This window comes from Varanus komodoensis, unplaced genomic scaffold (genome assembly GCF_004798865.1).
Source record: "Varanus komodoensis strain SLA01 unplaced genomic scaffold, ASM479886v1 scaffold1, whole genome shotgun sequence".
In the NCBI taxonomy this organism is placed as follows: domain Eukaryota; kingdom Metazoa; phylum Chordata; class Lepidosauria; order Squamata; family Varanidae; genus Varanus; species Varanus komodoensis.
This window is the reverse complement of record NW_025335268.1, coordinates 96,175,579-96,198,583: the sequence shown is the minus strand read 5'-3', so window position 1 is coordinate 96,198,583 and position 23,005 is coordinate 96,175,579. Positions and strand designations below refer to the sequence as shown.

Sequence of the window (23,005 nt, the reverse complement as noted above, 5' to 3'; positions counted from 1 at the left end):
ATTCACCATTGCCAAATCTACTGCACAACAGTTTCCTGTCCATTCCACTTGACTGTGAGAAGGCTGTCTTGACACTAGATGAGCAGATACCACAGTATTGAAAGTCCTGGCATTTTTACAGTGTGTTTCCCCTCTCTTACTTAGCTCAGAGAAAGATGCTTTCTCTATCAGTGCTCTTATTAGTGCTGTGTATTACTGGAAGACTAGAGAAAGCTCTAGAGGAAGAAAATTATATAGTTATAATATATAACTATAATGTATACAATATATAGTTCAGAGTTGGTCATAAGCAGGCCTAGGCACCATTGGTCGGAAGACAGGAGATTTCCAGGAAATTCTAATTCCAATTATTTTCTCCTTGGAAGAAGAATGGAACAAGTTTAACACAGAAATGGTTAGGGGAATTGGACAAGATGATAACTTCTTAAAGCTTTTCCTGGTTATATTCTGAATTGGCTCTTGCTATTTTTGGTAATAAGTAGGAAGCTTCTTGTTGTATATTATTATTTAACTAAACTCACCTTTTTATATAGCAGGTGTGTCTTCCAATTTCTGTCTGCTGTGTGCCACACCTTACCTAGAAAGCTACTCTCAGAGTTCAATAATAAATGGGATGGTAATAGGTTGCATTCTTAAGACATATGGTCTGGAACACCTGTGCACTAGCACCATTCCAGCAATCCTGACACAGTGGTCCAAATACCTAGGTACAGGTATCACATTTATAGAGCCCGCAGCATTCTTACCTTTCAGACAGCTTCTAAGAGATTATCAAACAGTTTTAATGGGCCTTTACAGCAGATCTGTGAATAACAGGAGGTTACTTGAGTGTGTCCATGTCAGACTAGACAAAAAGTACATGGGGGTGGGGGGGGTTCACATATTTCCCTTAACATATCCTCTATGTTTTTAAGGCTTTAAAAATGATAGTTTTGTTGGTTAATCCTTTAGGGATGGTTAGCTATGCAGAACCCTGTGTGAAGTGATCTAGATGTTCTTTGCAATCATTCTGTGCCTACAATTCTGTTATTCTAAGTTACTTAGAGCAATAACATACTTGTGGTTTCTCTGAGGGATCAGTCATACGTATGGGTGAGAATGTGCTTGGTGTTAATGTCACCTAGGAAAAATGGTTAGGTTAGCCAGGTCCCAATGTAAAAGGAGGTCTCTTGTGTCTATTCTCTCCTAGCCCAGAATACACATGCCTAAAGATGGATTTCAACTTACATCTTCTGGATACCAAGCATGGCTAAAGCAGGTTGGACTGTATTCCTGTTTCTCATCTCTTGTGAGAGCTTGCACCAGTAATTTTGTGCTTGTTTCATTAGTAAAGTATACATAAAGTTCAACACCCCCATGGTGCTGTGTAATCAAATTTCCACCACATCTGTATATTTGTGTGTGTTGTACATCTGCATGGTGTGTGCATCTCCTGTTTGTACTTCTCATGACTAAAAGTTCAAATAAGGATCATCAGAAGGGAGAGTGGGAGAATGGGTAGAAAGATCTGCAGCAACAACTCAAATTGCTGAATTAAAATTAGCCTTCAAGTGTGAAGGTCTGTGGTGGTGGTAATAACAGGGAGGCCAGTGGGTTAACACACAGGAGGCTTCCATCTAAAGCCTAATTCAGATTTGATTGGGTAAAACAAGTGTGGACATTTGCTCACATCCCATAACAATCCTGCAGTTTGACACAATCTGACACTATTGGGAGTCCCTGCCCAGACGTGGTCTGGCGCTATATTACTTTGGTGATTATTAAAGGCCAAGCTTTAGATGTTTCGGCAGCCTAGCTCTAGCAATTGCTGTCAGCATCTTAAAACAAATCTGGTATAACAATTCTCCCCAAAGAATCTTGTTTTAAACTTTGCATGTATGACACCTGCACGCTCATGACATGTATGTGTCTTTGCTGGGAAAGGCAACATCCTCAGAGATGGAAAGTTGTCACAATGTAGCAAGCGAGAATCATTGTCTTGGCACTGAAAATGAAATGCAGGTAGGCTGTGTTGTTGTGAAGATGATGGTGGAATGCAGGTCTCCCCAGTCCTCTGAGCCTAATAAAAGAAATGACTATATCACACTTGGATTAAGTGAGAGGAAATAAAATAACAACCCTTAAAGTTGTGGGTATGGGGAGTTTCAGGCCTTTTCCAGTAGGCGGAGTAATGCATATGCAAACAGGAAGAGAACACCCATTTTCTTGATGTACAAAATATGCTGGATTGTTACAGTGAAAAAAGTCAAAGGAATGTGAGGTTAATTCTTAAGAAATTACTCTGAGAAAATTATTAGATTAGGGCTTAAGTTTCATCTGCATACGATTTCTAATCCACTGGTAATGTGCAATGCTGTTTACAAGGAAAGCTCAGATGAGGGAAGCTAGAACCTACTCCAGCTGCAACTGAAGGCAAGTTTAATGATTGATACATTTTCCTTCTCTGGTTTGGGCTTGCAGAACTGTTAAGAAATGGATTATGTTGTAAGTGGTTCACCTTCTCTACTTCCAAGGCTGCTTTTGCTGGTCCCACCTTAAATCAGTACAAGTGTACCTCAATCTGCTTGGTGATGTTGATGTTAACAAATACCCTGTAGCCTGTGCATTTACTGACATAATCATACTACAAGCCTGGACAGTATTATATTGCTATATGAAAGTGGATGGCGTTGACTCCACATTGTCTGTCAAGGTACAATACGGGCTTATTTCCTTTCCTGCATTCAATACTTTGCCGGTATGGATGAATCAGCTGCTTGCTGAAAACAGAATATGATATGTTTTCTCTTTACAAATATCCTATGTGCACATTATGTATACTGTGACAGTAAACATTTGTTAATATCGTAGCAGTGCTCAATACAGTGTTGAATGCACAGTCTAGAATGCAACATGTTATTTTCCTATTTCTTTCATGGCATTGGGTTAGCACAGGCAGTGACTCATGTACTCTCACCAGGTATTAAATGCAGTTTTACTGGAGGATTATTTTTCCATGTAGAGAGATAGTTAATACCCTTAGGACTCACACAGAGTTCTTGTATTGATTCAAAATGGGAGAGTAAATAGGGCTGAGCTGAAACTGCTAACTGTATTCCAGGAAAATTTTCAGTACTGTTGAAATATTCCCTTGTTTGTTCAGCTGTTTTTCAGCAATGCCTGAAAAAATGTTAACCAGTTTATGGTATGTTACCTTGTCCTGTGCCCTGCCTCTGAAAGTTGGCTTTGCTTGCCCTCAGTGAAGCTGGCATGTATTCAGATATGTTGGGTTACCTAGCATCATGCTATCATCCTCTTTACAATCCCTGGTTGGTGGAATCACTCATGCAAAATAATCCAGGAACAAGAAAGCAGCAGTAACAAGAGCAGTGGCGGTGGAGTAACAGGAAAAACAAAGGTAGCGGGCAAGATTTAAAAAGTGGGTGAATATTCTCACAATTCAAGCTGTTTTCAGGCTGTGTGTCCAACCCCTGTCCCCTCCATTGTTTTCAGCCCACAAATTGAAGTAGGGAAATATTCAAACAGCTCTAGAAGGAAAAAAATCAGCACTGTTGCTTGTAGCATTGGCTCTGGTAATTCAACTTCTAACACAGTTTTATTGCAGTGGCAGTTTACCAGGTTAAATGGTTGTAGCACTAACATCAAATGTTTATGTTAACAAAACCTGGGGCAGATTTGTAAGCGAATTGCTAAACTACGCACTATGAATAACAGAGTAGATACATTACTTGCTACTATGAAAAGCTTAATTTTAAATGAAGATAAATCATCCGACTTTAAGTCTTCACAGTAGAGGCTCTATAGTAGGCTAAACTTAGAGTAATTTAAGATAGGTGTATATTACTATTTAACTTAGTTTATCCTACAGTACATAATTTATTGTTATTTATTTCTTAGCCTGGACCAATACTTTAGCAGTAGAAAGACCTGGTTTGTGTGCAAACTCCTCTAATGCTCCAATAGTGTCTGTCATTGGAAGTGGTGTTTCCCTCTGGTATTGTATACTATTGATTTGGTGCCTGGCTTATACAGAATGCATAAACTGAAAGTGCATTTATAGAGCTTAAAGCAGTTTATATCACAGATAGGATGAAAGGAGATGGATTTCTGCAAGTCTGAATGCATGCTATAAATATCAGGCGGCTAGCCATTTTATTTTAAAACCAAGCAGGCTAGATCTGCGTATTTTCAGCCACTTAAATTAGAGATGGCTGTTGAACAGAACCTGTACAGGGTCACCCATGTTAAGATTGTCTTCTGCCCTTCAGAGCAAGATTTTACAGTCATAGGTGCTAGGCTAGAAAAGAGAATTCATGTGACTGGTGAGATACGTTAGTTATGAGCAAAAGCTTTCAAGTAATTTTAAAGCATATTTTTCTTTGTTTCTTATGAGCCTTCCCTTTGAGATGAATGAGCACCTGTACTACTTTTACCTTCTTAGTCTTGATTTAATCCTCTACCTTCAAATGGAAGCATTATTTCAGTCAGCCAAAAACATTCCATATTCTGAATACTGATAGCATTTTTTTGAATGTCATTTTTTAATACTTTGGTTCTAGAAGGAGAGGTTTGTTTATGCATTTTAATAGGTAATACTGCAGATACCTTGGGTTTTGTGGGGATAGGAGGCTGTCTGCTTGTTCAAAGATCTAATTCTCAGTCTGAGTTCTGAATTCATAGGCTAAATTCAGATATCACACCAAATGGTGCTTAAGGTACTTTAGCTTTTGTGATGTCTGAGTGGACAATTGTGCATTGACCAGGATAAAAGCATGGCAGTCCATGGTTTGAAGTGGGTTTGCAAATCATGGTTTGTGCCGGTTATGATTTCACATGATGACTGATTCACGCATTTCAGTCACAGCCTTTGCTCTACACCCAAAGAGTGCTGCACCATGGAAAGGGAAGTGTGCTTATGGACCTGAGAGGATGGTGAATAAAATCAGACAAGCAACTGAAGTATGGTTAATGCAAACCGTGCTTTGATGGTTGTTTATAAGTTGCTTATTGGCAGGCATTCCAACCTCAGCCATTACTACGTACATAACATTATACACAACTAGCCAATCTAAAGTGGATTGTCATTGTGGGTAGCTTGTTTGATCCCAACTAACCAGTAGGTATACCAGTAGGTATAACATTTCAAAAATGAATCTAGGAATATATTGAAATAGGCTTGTTTAAGATTGATGGAATTCTCTACTTGCTTCCAATCCAGTGATTGGAAGCTGGCCAAGGCAGAGATTTTTGCAGATTCCCATCTCTAACATGGAGCATAATTAGCATTTTAACCACTTGTGAAATTTGCGCACATAAGCAAACTAAGTTAGTACCTGCTGTTTGCAAAAAATTGGCCAATTTTGTACAAATAGACTCCTGAAATGATATGGCTGTAGTGCAATTTGTGCAAAATTGGCTGACTGAGAGCCATAACTTGTGCAAATCAGCCAATTCTGCACTAATCACATTAAACCAATGTGCTTTGGGGTCCTTTATTTGTGCAGTTTTCATTGGCTGCTTAAAACGTGCAAATTGCAGCCCATGGATAGAAATCCACAATTTGGCTCAACCTGTACCATGGTGTGTCAGCATCAGCACAGGGCTAGTAAGCTGAAGTCTTAAAGATCAACACATGAAAATCCATCAGATTTTCACACCCTGTTAGATTCCTCATGCATCACTAAGTGTATCATTTAATATACCATTAGTGTTTGAATAACTATTTTGGTAAATATAGGTGTAAAAATATTTGAAACAGGCCATACATTTTATCCAATATGCCATGTCTGTATTATCTCCCCTTCCCCACCTCACCCACACATTTTGTGTGAATAGGCAGTTAACAGCATTGGTTGCAAATAAACTTATAGAATTACAATAAGTGGAGATGGAGCAGACAAACAATCCATGAAGTTCCAGCTTCTTGTCAATGTTGCATTATCATATGTAGTATATTTTCTAAAACATTCACATTAGTCTGGAATAAAAGGCTGAGAACAACAGTCTTGCAGCAAAATCAAAAACAACTTTAAAAAGGCCAGTTCAAAATGACATCCTGAATTCAGCATCTCTTTTACTGAAACAGAATATTGTGTTCTTTTTACCTTTTGCTCTGTCTCAGAAGAACTTTGACCCCTTAAAGAATGAAGATTTACAGAAGATTGTGGAATGGAGTACTCTCAACCGTGTGTTAAATTAGGGAAAATCACAGTTCTCATTTAGGAGTTGTGGGGAAATGCACTTCAAGCATGTCTATCTGAATTGACCAAATTTTATTCCCTGTCATCTTGGGCTGAAATCTTATCTGAAAAGTACTGAGACTAGGGTGTTCGCAAAATTTTATAATTCTCTGTTGGGCATTAAACATTCAACAATGGCTGTTCTTCTCTTTCTGTTGTGCTTTCAAATTTTAGATTGTAAGCTCCTGGGGTAGGGATTTTCTTCTTTTGTCTCTTGCTTATGAAATTGTGAAACTCCATGATGGTATTCATTGACCTGGTTGGTACTTAATGACAAGCCACCATGGATTAATTAACCCACAAGGATTGTGGTTCTGTGGCCGCCATTTTTAAAAGTGCAAGCTGCAGCAGGGTTTCTTAACTGTTGTGAGTAGTTTGTTAAGGTTTATATGACACAGTAAGCTTAGTGTGCCCCTGCTACGGTTGCATACTAAAAAAGACAGGTGCATGCAAGAAATTCTGCAGGTAAATGAACACAAAATGGCTTGGTATTACATGAGAATAGACCTATAAGTGAAAATATGGCATTCATAATTGCAATGGACAAGTTTTCCCCATCTTACTATGTGTCTTCACATGTTTTCCTCAGACTTCTGGTTAGGGATGGCTGAATCTGTCAAGTTTGGTTTCATTCAGTTTCTAATTTTTCTGTTTTGGTTCAGTTCAAATTTTGGTTCACCTTAATTTGGTTCAATTCAATTCTGAAGCACTGTACAATTTTAATTTCAAAAACTCCCCCCACTTGTACATTGTTGTGCTCACTTTTAACATTTTTCCAGATATATACATTTTTGCAAGCTATTTGCAAAATGATGCACTAGTGTGTTATTTTCTTTATTGTATGCATTTTTATCTGGATTTTTGTGTGCTCTTTGCTGCTTCATTTTTAATGTAGAGAAATGCATTAGTAAAGTTAAGAAGTGTGAAATTTTATATGCAACTCTGTTCTAGTTTGCTCATTTGTTTGGCAAGTTAAACTTTGCATTAAAATTCAGATGGAAATAATTTCCCTTTCATCCTCTAATATCCTTGAACAATTATAAAAGTTGAAATCTTTGTAATCTCATTGGCAAAATTATAATTAAGCAAGTTTGCAGAGATATATTCTTGCTTTTGTATTCACATATATGCCTCTTTAAAAGGCAAATTATTTCACAATCCTCTTGACTAATTCTTGTAGCATTATTTGGTGTACATGGGTAATTATGTTCTTAGTGTGCAAAGTTTGCATTGTACTAATGCAATGATAAATGAAGTTGAAAAATATGTTCCTTGCAGAGTTTAGTACTGTATTTCATGATGTCTCTTTCAGAAATATAAAGTGATTTTTCACATTGCTCTACTTCCATATGACTAATTTTCTGTTCATTTACCAAAATGCTTCCTGGGTGGTAGCCTGAAACACACCAAAGCTTTGCAGAATCTTCACAGAGGATCACCAAGCCTGGATTTTTCTGGATCCATTTCAGCCTAGCTTCAGAGCAAATGTAGGAAGTTGATGATCAGAAAGAAGAAAATGGAGACACTGCTGAACAATCTTCACCCGCCTTAGTGAGGGAGACTATATGACCCTTTCAATCCTCTGACCTCTAAGCAATGTTTTGTACCACTAACTAAGGTATCCTGGAACATGTCCCAGCACTGCTGGTTAGTGGCATTGCATGATTATGATTTGCCTTGGTTCAGAAGATAGTACTAAGAATGTGTGTGTGTGTGGGGGGGGGTAGTACCAATCACTTGTGATGTATAACATCATAAATCTACTGGAAGTTGTGGTTTAGGACTTTGTACTGCAGTGACACTGTGGCCCTGATGCTGGGAACAATTGAAGACAAAAGGAGAAGGGGAAGGCAGAGGATGGAGTCACTGGGGGGGTGGGTTGGGTGGACCCCAGGGAATAGTGAAAGACAGGAGAGCCTTGGAGTGCTGTGGTCCATGGGGTTGCGGATAGTCATGCACAACTTTGCAACCGAACAATTGCAGTGATGCTCGGCTTTATTTCTCCTTCCTCTTGATTCCCAGTAGGCAATGGATGACCTGTTGGAATGCTTGGAATTCAAACTGGATTGGATGATGGCAACTAAGTGAGCTCAGTCAGATAGTAGCTGTATTTGTTGAATTGATAGTACAAAAATTCTTGTAGTACCCCTCATAAAGAATGGACCAAAAGTTGAGAGTTCTCTTGGACAAAAATTCCTGACATCAATGGGAAATAATTCCTTCTAACAACTCACCTGGCTTGCAAATTAATCTGAGGGTGGGCAGGGGGTGTCTGAGAACTATTCATTATAATTCATGCCAATAATTTCCAATTTGGATGAGTTATGTAAACTACTGCTTTTAAAGATTGTTCGGAAACTTAATTTGGTACAGAATATGGTGCCCAAGGTATTAACAAAAACTGGATACAGAAAGAATGTAATACATGAACTCAAGGCACTGTGCTGACATCAAAGTGTATAGTACAATTCAAAGTGGTGCTTTTGTCAGTGGAGAACACTAAATCACATATAGCCCTCTTCTCACCTTTCAGATGTTTAGAATGACAGCTCCCATCTTTCCCAGTCAGCATAACTAATGGTCAGGAATGTTGGGAACTGAAATCCCAAGCATCTGGAGGGCACCAGTTTGCATACTCATGTCCTAAACAAAGCAGATTCAGTGTGGTAAAAATCACTGAATCAATGGGAAGGAAAGTCCCAGTAATCCGGTTTGTGGCTACAAAAAGCAGAACCTTTTCCAAGTGGTGCTTTCTCCATGGAATGCCTTGACATTTTGACAGAGGCTGGCAAAGATGTCTGTTTATGCACCAGTCTGCATGGTATGAAATGTTTACTAGACAATAACTTATTGAAATATTTATTATTCATACTAACTGTCTTAAGGTAGCTTATATAAGTTGAGAACAAGCATATTCCCAAAGAATGGGAGTAAAGTCTTACAGTTAAATTACCCAGAGTCTTTGAATCACTACTACTTCTACAGAGGGATGAAATGACCAAAAAATTTCAATGGATTCCAAATAGAACTTCAAGTTTGCTGCACTGGAGCAAGGAGGTGTAGTAGTGAAATGGTTAAATAATGTCTTGGAATAGGGAAGTGTGGGTTCTGTTTTTGACTCTGATGTCGGCTTGCCAGGTGACCTCCAGAAAAGCAATTAACCTTTGTCTTTCTATAAAGGGAAAGGCAGTTATAATAATAATATAGGCACCCTGTTGGTACCACACAGACGAGTATAGAATAAAAAGGGTGTACCTTTAAAAAAGACTAGATAGGAATACTTATTTTCTGCATTGTTCATTTGACAAACAATTTTGATAGTCTTTTTCTTATTTTTTTCTTCTGTATTCCTATTATCATGTGGTATTTAGAGATTGTATTTTATTAAAATGTATTCTGCTTTTAAACCAGGGAAAAGTTAAAAATGATTATGAAAAGGATACCACAGAGTGATGATTATATAAGATAAAGGGCCAAAATGAATGTTTGCTTTGTTTGTAAGGTATCAAAATGCTGATGTGTTCCCTTAATTAAAAGTTTAAGAACACCGTCTTAGCTACCTGTTGATCTAAAGATCATCTTTGTATTCTCCATCAGATTGTTTTTGTCTTGAGCCCTACCTTCCTCTTCTTGCCCTTAGACTCCAAAACATCAGTCTCTTTGCAGTGTAGATCTTTATTGTCACTTCTGCAGGTAACAGACAAAGTCGTTTTAAAAGCTCTCTATTAAGCTGGAAGATAAGCTCTGTGCATATTCAGAATAATAGCTGAACTCAAACTAGGGACTTCTCCCCAAAACCCTCCTCTTCCAGTAACACTCTGGGCTCTACACTTATGGCAGCTGCTGCTGGTGAAGAACCAGCTGGCGCAACCTTCTCAGGCCCTCTAACTGGGCAGCTTGCTTTTTCAGAAGCCTCCTCGTGGGGTCAGGGACCAGTCAAAGCAATGACTGTCCTTCCTCCCCTTCTTAGATCCCTTCAGTTCTTTCCAAAATGTTCCTGCTCTCCTGGTTGGCTGGGAACATGTGGGCAGCAACCCTGTAGGCACTTCAAAGGCCTGTGCCTCCCCCTGGATCCCTAAAACCCGCACCTCCACTTCCTCAAGCTCCCCCTCTTCCTCACAATCCCAGTTATAGTGACCCTGGGATGCCCCTGTTTGCTTAGACCCAAGTCTTGCTTTATTCAATGGGATTCACTCCCTAATTAAGTGTGCTTATGGTTAGAGCCTTACATGCGTGTACTTGTTGTACCTGTACATCTAAGGGGGTGGGTTATGGCCCATTGTTCTAAACCAGAGGTGGCCAGACTTGCTCAATGGAAGAGCCATATATGGTTAATTTCAGATGCTTGAGAGCCACAAGCGAGTGCTCATGAGCAGCGGCAATGGGTGGCAAGCAGCAAGCCGGCACCTGTGGGTAGCAGCAGCTGGGGGACGGGGCAGTGCTTGCAAGTGTCCATGTGCGCCTGCAGCCGAGAGCACAAGCTACAAAATAAACTCAAAAAGCCACATGTGGGTCCTGAGCCTCAGTTTAGCCTCCCTTGTTCTAAACCAAGGTGCTCACAAAAGGTACGCGCACTGTGTCTGCATGTATGTATTTTCTCTATGAAGCTTTACAAATGGGGACACGTCAGACTGCAGTATAATGTACTAAACCATATTGTGAAACATTGTCCACAGAACAGACATGCTGAAAGGATCCAGAATAATTACTAATTAGAGAAACATAAGGCTTCAGGTTAACTTTATCAGGACAAATGCCTGTGATGACATCTGTTTCCCTATCCCCACATCCAGCCAGGACCTGGAATAGAATTGGATAGGGGAGTAGATACCTTTTGGTGCCATTACTTTCCTCCTTGCTGTTTGCATTCTTTGTTTTGGTTTAAGAATATATCTGTAGCTGATGGATGTGCAAGGAAGAGCTTTTGTCAGTCATTTCCCTAGTGATAAATAATGCAGCCCTTATTTGTAGAACTGTCAATGCAACCCTGAGTATGTGAAGCATGCAGTTTGACCAGCAGTTTTGAGTGGGGCCTATTGAGCTTTCTTAGCACTTGGCCAGTAAATGAAGGTGTCCTGTTGGGTCACTTCTCTGATTTACACAGGTTGTGTTTCTATTGAAACACCAGGGGCCTTTTGTTTGAGTCTGTGAATAAGCTTCTTTCAGACATCAGTACCAATTTAAAGCCTCTGCTTTCTTTGGGCAGAAAGCAAGAACAGGAATGACATTTTCACTCCCTGTATAGTCCTTTAAAGACAATAAAACCAAAAAAAAAAAAAAAAAGGAAAGAGGCAACAACTATGGAAGTGAATATCAATCTTGCTGCACACAATACATGACAATAATGCTAAAAGACTGCATCAGACCTGAGAGTATAAATTATGTTACCAGTGATACGCTGAAGCAACATTACCCAATTTATACACATGTGCATATATACCAACCTTTGGCTTCCAGGCATTCCTGTGTAATTATTTCTAAGTAATGATACCGACACACAAACTCTGGGTGTGGCACAATATAGATGGGATTCAGCTCGAAGTGTTGCTCCACAGATACTAACTTGTTTGGATCAGCATTTAAAAGGTTTTTGTGTGCGTCTGTGTACATGGTGTTTTAAATACATGGACAGGGCTCTGCTTCAGGAGGCTGCCATTCGAAAAATGAGCATATGCGAAGCAACAAAGGAAGGAAAGGAAAATTGAGGGAAAGGTAAATAAGGAAAAAGTATGCAATGACTGCAATTAAACATATTTAGCAATAAATAAGTGGGGGATGCTAAATGAAAAGCCTCGCAGTACCTCCAGCCCATGAAGCCTCCTTGGATTCCTCCAGGGTGCTAGGCTTGGCCTCCAAGCCCTGTCTCTTAGTGTAATCTTTGATACTTCCCCTGATCAGAGATCACAAAGGGGATGCCTCTGCATGCTCCTCAAGAGGGTGAAGCCCAGGGGAAACCATGAAGTAGCGGTTACGGTGATTGACTTGGGTAGTACTAGGCAAAGCTGTTCCCCCAACACTAGCCGAGTCTGTTCACATGTCTTGTGCCTTCAAGTGCTTTTCCACTAGGGAAGATGTAGCGCAAGTAAAACAGCCCTGACCCAGGCAGCAGGAAGAGCACTCCTCCAGCTCCTATCTCATTTTCCCCAGCTGTCCCTTCTTTTTCAGGGGCTTGATTCTTGGTGTCTTCAGGCCTGCTGGGTGGATGCCCCTCACCGCATCGCAGAAGTGTTCCTCATGTTTGATATAACAGAGACCATTTCTTCAGATGTATTAAATTTATTTTATTTATTTATTAAAACATTTTTATGCCGCCCCATTCGCCGAATCCTCGGGGCGACTTACAACAATAAGTTAAATAATCAAAATCATAAATTAAAAATATAAACATTAGAATAAAATATAAACATACAATATAAAATAAGCCCCCCTGGCCAGATAAAATTCAATAATATTAACATTTAAAATGCTGCTTAAATAAAAAGGTCTTCGCCTGGCGCCGAAAAATAAAAAACGACGGCGCCAGGCGGACCTCTCTGGGGAGCGCATTCCATAACTTAGGCGCCACCGCTGAGAAAGCCCTTTTCCAAGTACTCACCCTCCCAATTTCTTTCATGGAGGGTTCCCGGAGAAGGGCCTCTCCCGCCGATCTCAGGGGGCGGCTGGGCATATATGGATATAAGCGCTCCTTCAGTTATAATCAGTTATAATCAGTTCACACATAGGGGAAAAGGCAGAAATTGCAACTGTGGGGCCAAATGGTAACAGAAAGCAAGTAAGCGGAGTATTAAGGCAAGTTGTTCCAGTTTAAGCTTCACAGTAAATGGTGCTACTGAATGAATGAAAATAGGGTGTGCTGAGAGAGAAAAAGCAAAGAGATGGTAGTGGACGGGGCCATACAGAGTTTTGAAGATAAGGAGAAGAGGCATGTATGGGATCTAGGTGTGGCCAGGAAACCTATGTAGAGCCAATGTCCTCTCATCAAAGGGATAAATAATTTGGCAACAGAGTGCTGGATCAAGATGGCAAAATGGAAGGCCAGAGAGGAGAAAATTATAGCAGCCAAGGCAAGAGATAGCCAGGACATGGACCAAATTTTGGGGTGAGGATAGAGGGGAAAGGCCATTAAAGAGAGAAGCAATGTGGTTTTGCAACTGATTGAAATGGAGTTGAAGGGCTGAGAGGAGTCAAATAGAAAACTAAAGCTTCTCTGTCTAACTGATTGGATGGTGTGGATGTCACTAGACAAGGAGAGTTAATGAGGAGAATATGGATTGAACTTGAGAGAATGATGTAGTATAAATATTAGTGAAGCACTAGAGTGCAACATTGGATGAAGAACCTGAGACAGGGAGGCAAAACTAGGTGCTATTGTCAAACATAATGATTAGGGTAGAACACATGTGGCTCTCCAGATTATATTGGACTGCAATTCCCATCAGCCTTAACCAGCACTGCCAATGTTGAGAGGAACTTTCATCTAACATTTGGAGGGCTACACATTCCCCATCTCTGATATAAGTGGTTCTTAGGAAGGACTCCCTGGAGAAGAGCCTGATGCTGGGAACAATTGACAGCAAAAGAAGAAGGGGACGGCAGAGGATGAGGTGGCTAGATGGAGTCCCTGAAGCAGTCAGTGAGAGTTTAGGTGGACTCTGGGGGATGGGGGAGGACAGGAAGGCCTGGAGGAGTGTTGTCCATGGGGTTGCAATGGGTCGGATGCAACTTCACAACTAACAACCCATGGATAGTATATTTATGGAGAACACTAGAGGGCCAAGAACCCCAAAGGGATCCCAACAGAGAGGGAAAACAGAATGAGCTTATACTTATGGAAACACTGAAGGAATGACTACACAGATAAGAAGAGAGCCAGGTGAGAACAGAATCACAGAGGGGAATGTACATGTGTGTTTTGTTCTCCACTTAAAATGAAACTCCTTTAAGGCTTAGACAGACAGTATCTGTTACCTTTTAAATGAAAAACTGCACATAAATAGGGTGGGGAGGAAAACCTGAGCCAGTTGTTGCCCTTAGAAATCTCCCATTTCTGTTCTACTAAAAACGTTTACCTATTGGAGGAAAGGATGTCCCCTGAAAAAAACCCATCAAGTTATCATACAATTGCCATAAGAATAACTGTTTCTTTAAAATATTTATCTCTTCTGTGCGCGCGCGCGCGCTCTCTCTCTCTCTCTCTCTCTCTCTCTCTCTCTCTCTCTCTCTCTCTCTGATTTAGATAAAAAATTGCTGAGATGGATCATACGATCTTAATATCTCATTGTTTTGTCTGGCACTGGTGGGTCAGCATTTCACAAATAAATACTGCAGGGTTATTGTATTAAAATCCTGTCAGTGATAAAATGAAGTGCCATTTAACCAACATAACCGAGTGAGAACCAGATGAATCCGTAGAAGCTATTTGCTCTCTTTCTGGTGGTTTTATTCAGAAATCTGTAAACTTGTGAGATCTACTTTTTTTTTTACTAGAACATGAAGATCTACCAACTGGAGCCCTGGTTTGAAAGAATCTTAAAGAATTCTGAGCCCAGAAATCTAAGTACTAGAACTGAACAGAGGTCACAGTCCTGCTACACAAGCTTCTACTCTGTTGCTTAACCCTTCAGCAGTTCAGGTGTATAATTTAGGCTGCTATCGCACATTTAAAAAATCCCATTCATCTGCTGCAAAACACCAACAGATTTACCAGTAGATCCCAGTCTACATCTGGATTCTTGCATATCTTCAGTTTGAAAAGCAAGGAGGAGATATCTTGCTAATGAATATCCAAGTAAGGCTGGATAAACTGTAGGACCACCACAGGTTGTTTTCATTCTTGTCTCTAGTTCAGTCTTCTTTTTCTTCCCTTTTGTACTTATTTATTTAAAACATTTGTATGCCGTCCTTTACGAGAACGTCTCAGGATGGCTTACAAACATTTGTACGCCCTGTGATGTTTCTCACCTTCCTTCTGCTTACACTGGATACTTTGCTGCTTGCCAGATGGTGACGCTGCCTGGGTAAAGGCAGAAGCAGAACTGGAGGGTTACGCTTACTAGTTGACAGAATCAATTAATTGATGTTTTGAGTGGATTAATTTGTGGTCCCTAGAAAAGGATGCAGTGTGTAAAATGACAATGACATCTATGTGAATCTGTTCAGGCAATGACTTGAGGCAGTTTTCCAAAAAGTACAGCTAGCAGAAACAATCACCTTCATTAAATATGCTCCAACATCTTAACTAAATTGAGATACTTGACTAGTATAAATGTCATGCTGTTTATCCTCAGGATTAAGATTTGAGCTCAGGATTAAGTGCTCAGGATTAAGATTTGGGATTTATATGCTTTCTTACATAGATCTGTAGAATCAGAGATTTGAAGAGGGCCTTCTAGGCCACTGCATCTTCCCATCCTTCTCTCGCTGGCCATAACCTGTAATGTCTGGAGAATCATGTTTACCGCTAGCAAAGATTTGAAGCCAGCTCAGGGCCATCTTAACACATGGGCCTGATGGGCACTTGCCCGTGGGCCCCATACTAATCTGTGTATGTTAACCCTTGGAAAATTGGAAAACTTCCAAAATTAACAGTAGTTGTAGTTGTCGTAGGGGCCCCAGTACACTGCTTTGCCCGGGGCCCATAATGCTGCTAAGACGGCCCTGAGCCAGCTTCTGATCTTGGTTAGGAATGAATCTCCATTACTATCAACCATAATGAATCTTGATGTAGCTGTGTAACTGACTAGGTCTGATTACCACCATTAGGAGAAAGCCAGGATGGATTTGTACTAAAAAGTGGGCGTACTTGCTTTTGGTTAATGGGTTGAAAAGTAAATTTAATCCTTTAAAGCCTCCTTCATCAAACTCATATCTTCCAAATATTTAAGACTTCAGCTCCTATCAGTCCCACTCGGCATGACCTATACTCAAAAATGCTGGGAGTTATATTCCAAAACAGTTGGAAGGCACCAAGTTGACAAAAGCTGGTCTAAAGGCATGGAGCTAATTTCCTTGAATGAGAGATTCTTGCAAACATTAGTGTAAAATGTTGAGATATTTAACTGGTATAGTATGTGTGATATGATTCCTCCCCACCCCTTTCTACTTTTCTAAGGGAAACATACAGTTTACTAAGCGTGTGGGTGTGTGGAAGCTACTCCAGTCTCTTACAGTCAGCTGTAGATTTGTTGAGAATGCAACTTCAGCATCAGAAGTTCCTGTAATCTGTGCCATCCTGTTTCATACAGTCCCATCTCATAGTTGTCCTTTCTCTGCAGTGCTCTATGCCCCGGTCTCTGTGGCTGGGCTGTTCCAGCCTGGCGGACAGCATGCCTTCGCTGCGATGCCTCTATAACCCAGGGACTGGCGCACTCACAGCTTTCCAGGTACTCTCTCACTCTGTCTCTCTCTGAGTGTGTCTGCTGCTTGTGCTTTTTTCATTAACTCTTACTTTATTAGAACTATTACTATTATTTGCTTCATGGTTGTGCTTCCTTCTTATCGTTCGAACTACTAGATACCATTTTCATCCTGTATAGATGCAGAGTTGACCTCTAATGCAGTTCAGGTACAATTGAATACTTTTTGTTCAAGCTTAGGAAGAATACTTGACCAACAAGGTAATAATAATCATCCTTTTAGCTGGATGTATTTAGTTGCCTTTGTTTTATTATTTTAGATTTGGGATGGAAGTTGGTGTCGTTGATGATTGAATTGGGACACCACTAAGCCAGTTTTGCTTCTGGCTAGTCGCTTCTACCATGCACTTGTTTTTTTCTTTGATAGCTACATGAACAAGTAAGTGCACTGGAAGAAAATAGGGAGCAGGTAGAAAGAAGAGGCACAAAATAGTGTTTTAATTTCCTCCCTTTTCTCTGTTTCCTTTTGTTTCCCTTGGGACTGAGACTTGGAATGAGACTCACTGGAGTCCTTTCAAAATTCCATAGTACCAGTTTGCCCTTTATTTCATTTTCATTTTATTAATCTAACAACAGCAGTTCTGAGCTTAGTTGATCACATCACTAAAGACACTGAACAAATAGCTGATGAAGAGTGTGAACCTCATATTAAATTTTTAAGATCCAGCCAGTGATCTAGGCAGAGAAGTGGATTCTTCAGATGGAGGCTAGGTTGTCCTGCTGGTCATGATGTAGGTATGCTCTGGTTGCATGCAATGACAACACACCGCTTTTTGTTTTTTGTTTTACCTTGGCTGTTGTGAACATGTTGACTCCACTGCACAATCATTCCTGCTTTTTCTGCCAGTGGGAGTGACTAAACAGGAATGGAAGGTTTAGTGTCATGTTCAAAACCAAAACTCTAGCTTGTCCCTCCTTAAACAAACCAGAGTTAAACACTGAGTTCCTGGGGTGGGGAAGGGGACAAGTGAGAGTTCAGGGAAAGAACATCCCTGGGTTGTTCAGCTGCTCCAGGAAGCAGGAGGAGTCAAACTGGAGCAATTGAGCTATGGAAACTAGCTCAATGACCAGACTTTAAACAAACAATCCAACAAACAAACAAACTACATTTATATGTAAACTGAACCTGCAGCCTGTTCACTCACTTATTATCTGATATATTAGAATATGAGAGCAATGTTTCCATTTTGTTGAAAAGAATCCACTAACTGGAGTCCTGCATTGATCAGGGAGTTGGAAGGGACCTATAAGGCCATTGAATCCAACTCTACTATGATTCTATGAACTGAATAGTCTCACCTATAAATAAACTCACTAAGCAGTTTTTTTCTTCTTTATTTCAAAGAATTTGAATCCTGTTTTCTTATCTCAAGATAATCAAAATGACTGGCACTCTGCTGGCCCAAGCTGTTTTGCTGCCAAGGCAAACAACAAGGTGCACCCTTCCCACTCCATTTCCCTACAGAAGCCAGCCAGGCTGGCCAGTGAGTCTTGTTTCCAACAGTGTCCTGAATCTGCAGCTGCATCTGAGGGCAGCAGTCTAACTCTGGGGGTTCAGGACAAATCCTGCATAGTATATGAAGCTCTCTTCTACCATCTCACTGTCTCTTCCTGCCCTGCAGGATCTGCTGCTTGAGGTAGCTGTCCCTGTCTGCCTAATGGAAGGGCCAGTCCTGTAACAATAGAATAAAATACACAGTCTCATAAAAAGAGCACTAAAACAGCCCACTTTGATGTCAGAACCATACGTTCAAACATAGCTTCAGATCTACAGGCAAAGTGTCAAAAGGTCAATGGAGGAACACTTTTCACTGCCTGCTGAAATGCAAGCAGTGCTCAAAGTTAAGAGAGACTTCCATCAGGAGGCTCTTTCTACAACCTCAGAACTACAGCTGTAAAGGTTCTTTCTTCACTCTCAGACCCAGTTTTGGGGACCCTCACGTAAGGGACTTGTGTTGCACAGATGATTGTAGTTTGAATTTAACCCCTGTTTTTTAGAGGTGAAGTTTATGGACAGGAACAGACAGATCACAGGGAAACAGTCTGCAGGAGAAGGTGTGTCATACATAGGAGCAAGGGTGTATTAAGTGGCATTGTCATGGAAGAACAAGAACTGCACTTCTTGAGCATATTTATGTTGTGCTAGTGGGCTTTGATACTCATTGAAGTTCTACAGTGTTCAATGTGTCAGCAGCAGGTAGGGCCTCATAGGCATTTCTTTCTGCTCAAGACTGATAAATGAGTCTCCTCCTAGGAGAACAGCGTTTGTTAAGGGAACTGCCCATCCAGGAAGATCGTGTTAGAAAGAAATGTGCGTGCAGCAACTCTTGAGTGACAGAAGTTTTTCCTGTGCTTGTTGTGGCACAGCATTAGGTGAAGTTTTGTCTCTGAAAAATAGCCAGTTTGACTGTTATTGGACCACTTTTGCTAAAATGCATGGTCTTTATTTGTCTCAAACCTTTTCAGTTGTGTCAACATTAGTATTGATTTAATAGGGCAAAATAATATTCCGATCTTAGTTCTACAGTCAGATCTCACCTTTTGCAACCACTGATGTATGAAATAATTTCAAAGGGACTATTTAAGGGTAGCTATAAGGATGATGTAAGAGAAGCCGAAAGGAGGCAGTTGGGAAAGCCTGAGTCTGTGCAGGCCCAAAGAAAAACGGGTGTGGTCTGTTTCTTCGGAACAATTAATAATTCTGTAGAAGCAGCAGCTCAGGGTACCAGCACCTGGAAAAACCTCATGTAATAGTTGCTCCAACATGCTCCTGAAGTTCATGAATCATTGTGACAGTCAGCTGGATAAATCTACAGGTTTGTGGCCAAGAACTTATGATTTGACTTAATTTTAAATCTGGCTTCTTGCCTTGATTGATGTGAAAATAGTGCTGATGCATCCTAGATCATTCTGCAGCAGTTCTGTTAGCTGAGCTAGTATCTAGTGTTGATGGGCTCTGTAAGGTTTGGAGGAAGCTGAAGAAATAGTTGGGTCAGAAGGGGCCATCAGTTCCAACCCCCTGCTCGTCCAGGATGCCATTTACTCCATCCCGGTCAGATAAGTACCCAGTTGTTTCTTGAAAGACCATTGTGGAAGTGCACACACCCTCTTTTTGTAGCTTGTTCCACTGTCATCCTGCTCCTACAGTCAGGAAATTCTTCCCTGTGTCTAGCCTGCACCTGGTATTCTGTATTTAAGTTCCTTGTTCTGTGTCCTACAACCTGGGGTGAGTGAGAATAGGTCTTTTCCTCCTCCCTTGTGCAGCCTTTGAGGTACCTGCAGAGTGCTATCATGTCACCTCATAAGTCTTTTCTCAAGGCTGAACAAGCCCAGTTCTTTCAGCCTCTCATCATAAGACTTATTTTCCAGGCCCTGTATCATCTTTGTTGTCCTCCTCTGAACCTGTTCAGATTATCAGTATCCTTTTTAAACCTGGCTGTCCAAAACTGAATGTTATATTCCAGGTGAGGTCTGACTAACAGAGAGTAAAGGAGAATAAGTAAATGATGTAACTGATGCCTCTGTTTAGACATCCCAAAATAGTGTTTGCCTGTTTGTTGCTGCATCACACTGCTGGCTCATATTTAGCTTGTTGTCTACACAGCTCAAAGGTCAACAATTGTCCAGCAATTCCTCTTCATTCTCAGCACTGTTGAGCCAAGTGTTCCCTGTCTTGTATTGATGCAGCTGATTTATTTATTCCCTAGGTAGAGAATTTCGTTCTGTTCCTTTCTGCCTAGTGTTCAAGCTTGTCTGTGTCTCCCTGGATCTTCTTTTTTGATATTAAGAATTCATGGCTACTACCACTACTCAGCTTGCTATGGCAGTGAGAATATGGATTCTCCACCTTTTGCTGCCAATTACATAGCCTATTTAGTTTGCCTTCTGGTGATGTCCATGTCCATGAAGTGTGTATTTGTAATAAACAGATCGTTGGTGTCACAGGTATCCAGGAGTTGTTTTCCTGCTTCTTTTCTGACCCCTAGGCCAAATTTCCTACGACATTTCATTCTGCTTTGTTTCTTCTGCGTTCCAGTCACCTAGAATTATCAGCATGTTTTGTTTTGGTGTGTTGCACGTTTCCTATTAAACATCTACATAAATGTTTTCAATTTCTTATTCTTCAATATCTGTTGTTGGAGCATAGACTTGAATAATGGTGATGTTTACATATTTTCCACAATTTCTGACTGATATTATTTGGTTGGATTTTTCATTATAACCTCTTACGACCTGTGCTACATCTCTCCTTATGTTAAAGCCCCAACATTTATTCTGAGTTTGTAATTTCTTAAGTAAAACACTATGTGTATCTGAAAGAAAATGTCCCAATCCTGGTCCACTTTAGTTTGGTCACAACAGCTATGATATTTAGCTGTTCCATTTCCTGCCTTACTGTTCTTAGCTTGCCTTGATTCATACTTCCCATGTTCTAGTTGTATGTGCTGGACTGGACCTTTCTTTCATCTCTGCACATCAGCCACTAGACTTCCTTTCAGTATTGATCTTGTTGCATATTTATTTATAACACTTGTATGCCACTCTATAGCTTAAGGGGTCTCTGGGCAGTTCACAAAACAACAGCATAGAGCATAAAACAGCAAGATTTAAAACTAATAATCCAACATCATAAAACTAAAAGTAAACATGGGAACAGAAGACAATGTACAATTAGTGGCAGTCCTATTGGTACTTATCCTTTGCTCTTCCCCAATAGCTGTTAAAGTACCTTCCAACCTGGGTTATCATCTTCTGGCTCTATCTCTTTTTTCATTTTGGATTGTTTCAGCATAGGATTTTCAAGGTAAGAAGATTCAGAAGTGGTTTGCCACTTCCTCCTTCTGCTCAGTACTACCCAACGTTACCTTGACTATCACTGCCATTGTCTGTGAAAGATCCTCTGCCAATGCTACTTTCAGCTACTGTTGCCAGTAACTGTCCTTCAGAATTTTTTCTGCCCTACAGAGAAAGGAGTAACCATTACTCCTTAAGAGGATGGATGACTGGTGTCTGTGCTTTGACCCTTCCACCTTGGGTGACCCTACTATTGAGATAGTCTGGCCTTCTGGCATCATTGCTTTTGACTTCTAAGATGCTCTAAACCCCTTTTACCACAGTAAGTGTGCATCAAAGAGGGGGAACTATTGAGTACCGACGGAAAACATAAATGTGCTGGAATCAAAAAAAGTTCAGTAGTTTGGCTCCTGGACTACAGTATAACCTTCCATAGATTACTGGCTTCATTACTGAACTTATACTGTCCTGTCTGGTGGTGGCTTAGCCCAGTCTCCTCAACATAGTGGTATAGGAATGATATACATAACAATAAAAAGAAGACAATCAGAAGGTGCTGGTGTTTCAGGATAAAAGATTTTCTCGCAAGGATTTCAGATGGGCCAGTTAGGGACATAGGAAGCTACCTTATACTGAGTCAGGCCCTTGTTCCATTCAGCCCAGTACTATTGCCACTAACCGATGCGACTCTTCAGGACTTTTTCCAGCACTTTGTGGAGATGCCAGGGCCTGAACCTAGGACCTTCTGTATGCAAACCATGTGTCATAACACAAACCCATGCCCCTTTTCTGAATATACGAAACTGCCTTGTGCCAGCTCGAATTGTTGGTCCATCTGGCCATGTACTATACCAGCAGTTGCTCTTCAGTTTCTCAGGAGGAGGTATTTTATACCTACTAATATCTCATCCTTTTAAAACTGAAGATTCCAGGGACTGAACTTGAGACTTTTATGTACCTAAAAGTCCAGGTCGCTGTGATGGTGATCTGACAGCAAAGAAAATATATGTCTGGCATTCCTGTGCTTTGTATACTTATATGAGGGAACTTTCTATTCAGTTACATTTCAGAAAACAGGTTATGAGCTTTAACATCTGTGGGTCTCTTGCAGAAACAGCCTCCCTGAAAGCAAAGTTACCTTAAACAAGCCAACAGAGTTATGCCCAAAAATAACACGAGAAAGCCATCAGGGCTGAACTTATCAATAATAGGGAAGTGTAGTCTGCAGAGCACCTTCTGCTGTGTTATTGTGACATTGTCTAGCCGTCTGTAGGCTTCCCTTATCTCAAGGGTTGATACCAATCTATGATTTTGTACCTACTGCCTTACTATGAGTAGAAGAACCTCTGCTTTGACTGTAAACCTATCTGCCATGCTGCACATTGGAACCCTAATGTGATAATTTAAAAGTTTTCAGTTCACAGCCTGACTTACCTGTTTTTGAGGAAAATGTGGGGGTGCATGCTGTCGGCTAGAAATTTTTGAGGCAGACCTTCATTTATCTTGTCTTAACTTGAATATGGGTGGTGAGTTGAGACTGAGAAGCTTCCTTATCTC

The 23,005-nt window shown here is 40.5% G+C and overlaps 1 protein-coding gene across 10 annotated transcripts in view; it reads left to right on the top strand.

The window, feature by feature from the left end:
* Positions 1-23,005, top strand: part of BTRC (beta-transducin repeat containing E3 ubiquitin protein ligase) — a 144,292-nt gene that overhangs the window by 16,683 nt on the left and 104,604 nt on the right. For 3 of the 10 annotated variants that reach the window (XM_044437245.1, XM_044437255.1, XM_044437218.1), the window contains exons 2-3: positions 1,190-1,258; positions 16,514-16,621. In XM_044437245.1, the coding sequence (XP_044293180.1) occupies positions 1,190-1,258; positions 16,514-16,621 (177 nt within the window). Of the gene's footprint in view, positions 1-1,189; positions 1,259-16,513; positions 16,622-21,371; positions 21,459-23,005 lie in introns of all 10 variants that reach the window. The other 7 variants (XM_044437279.1, XM_044437275.1, XM_044437265.1 and 4 more) reach the window with 4 other exon arrangements.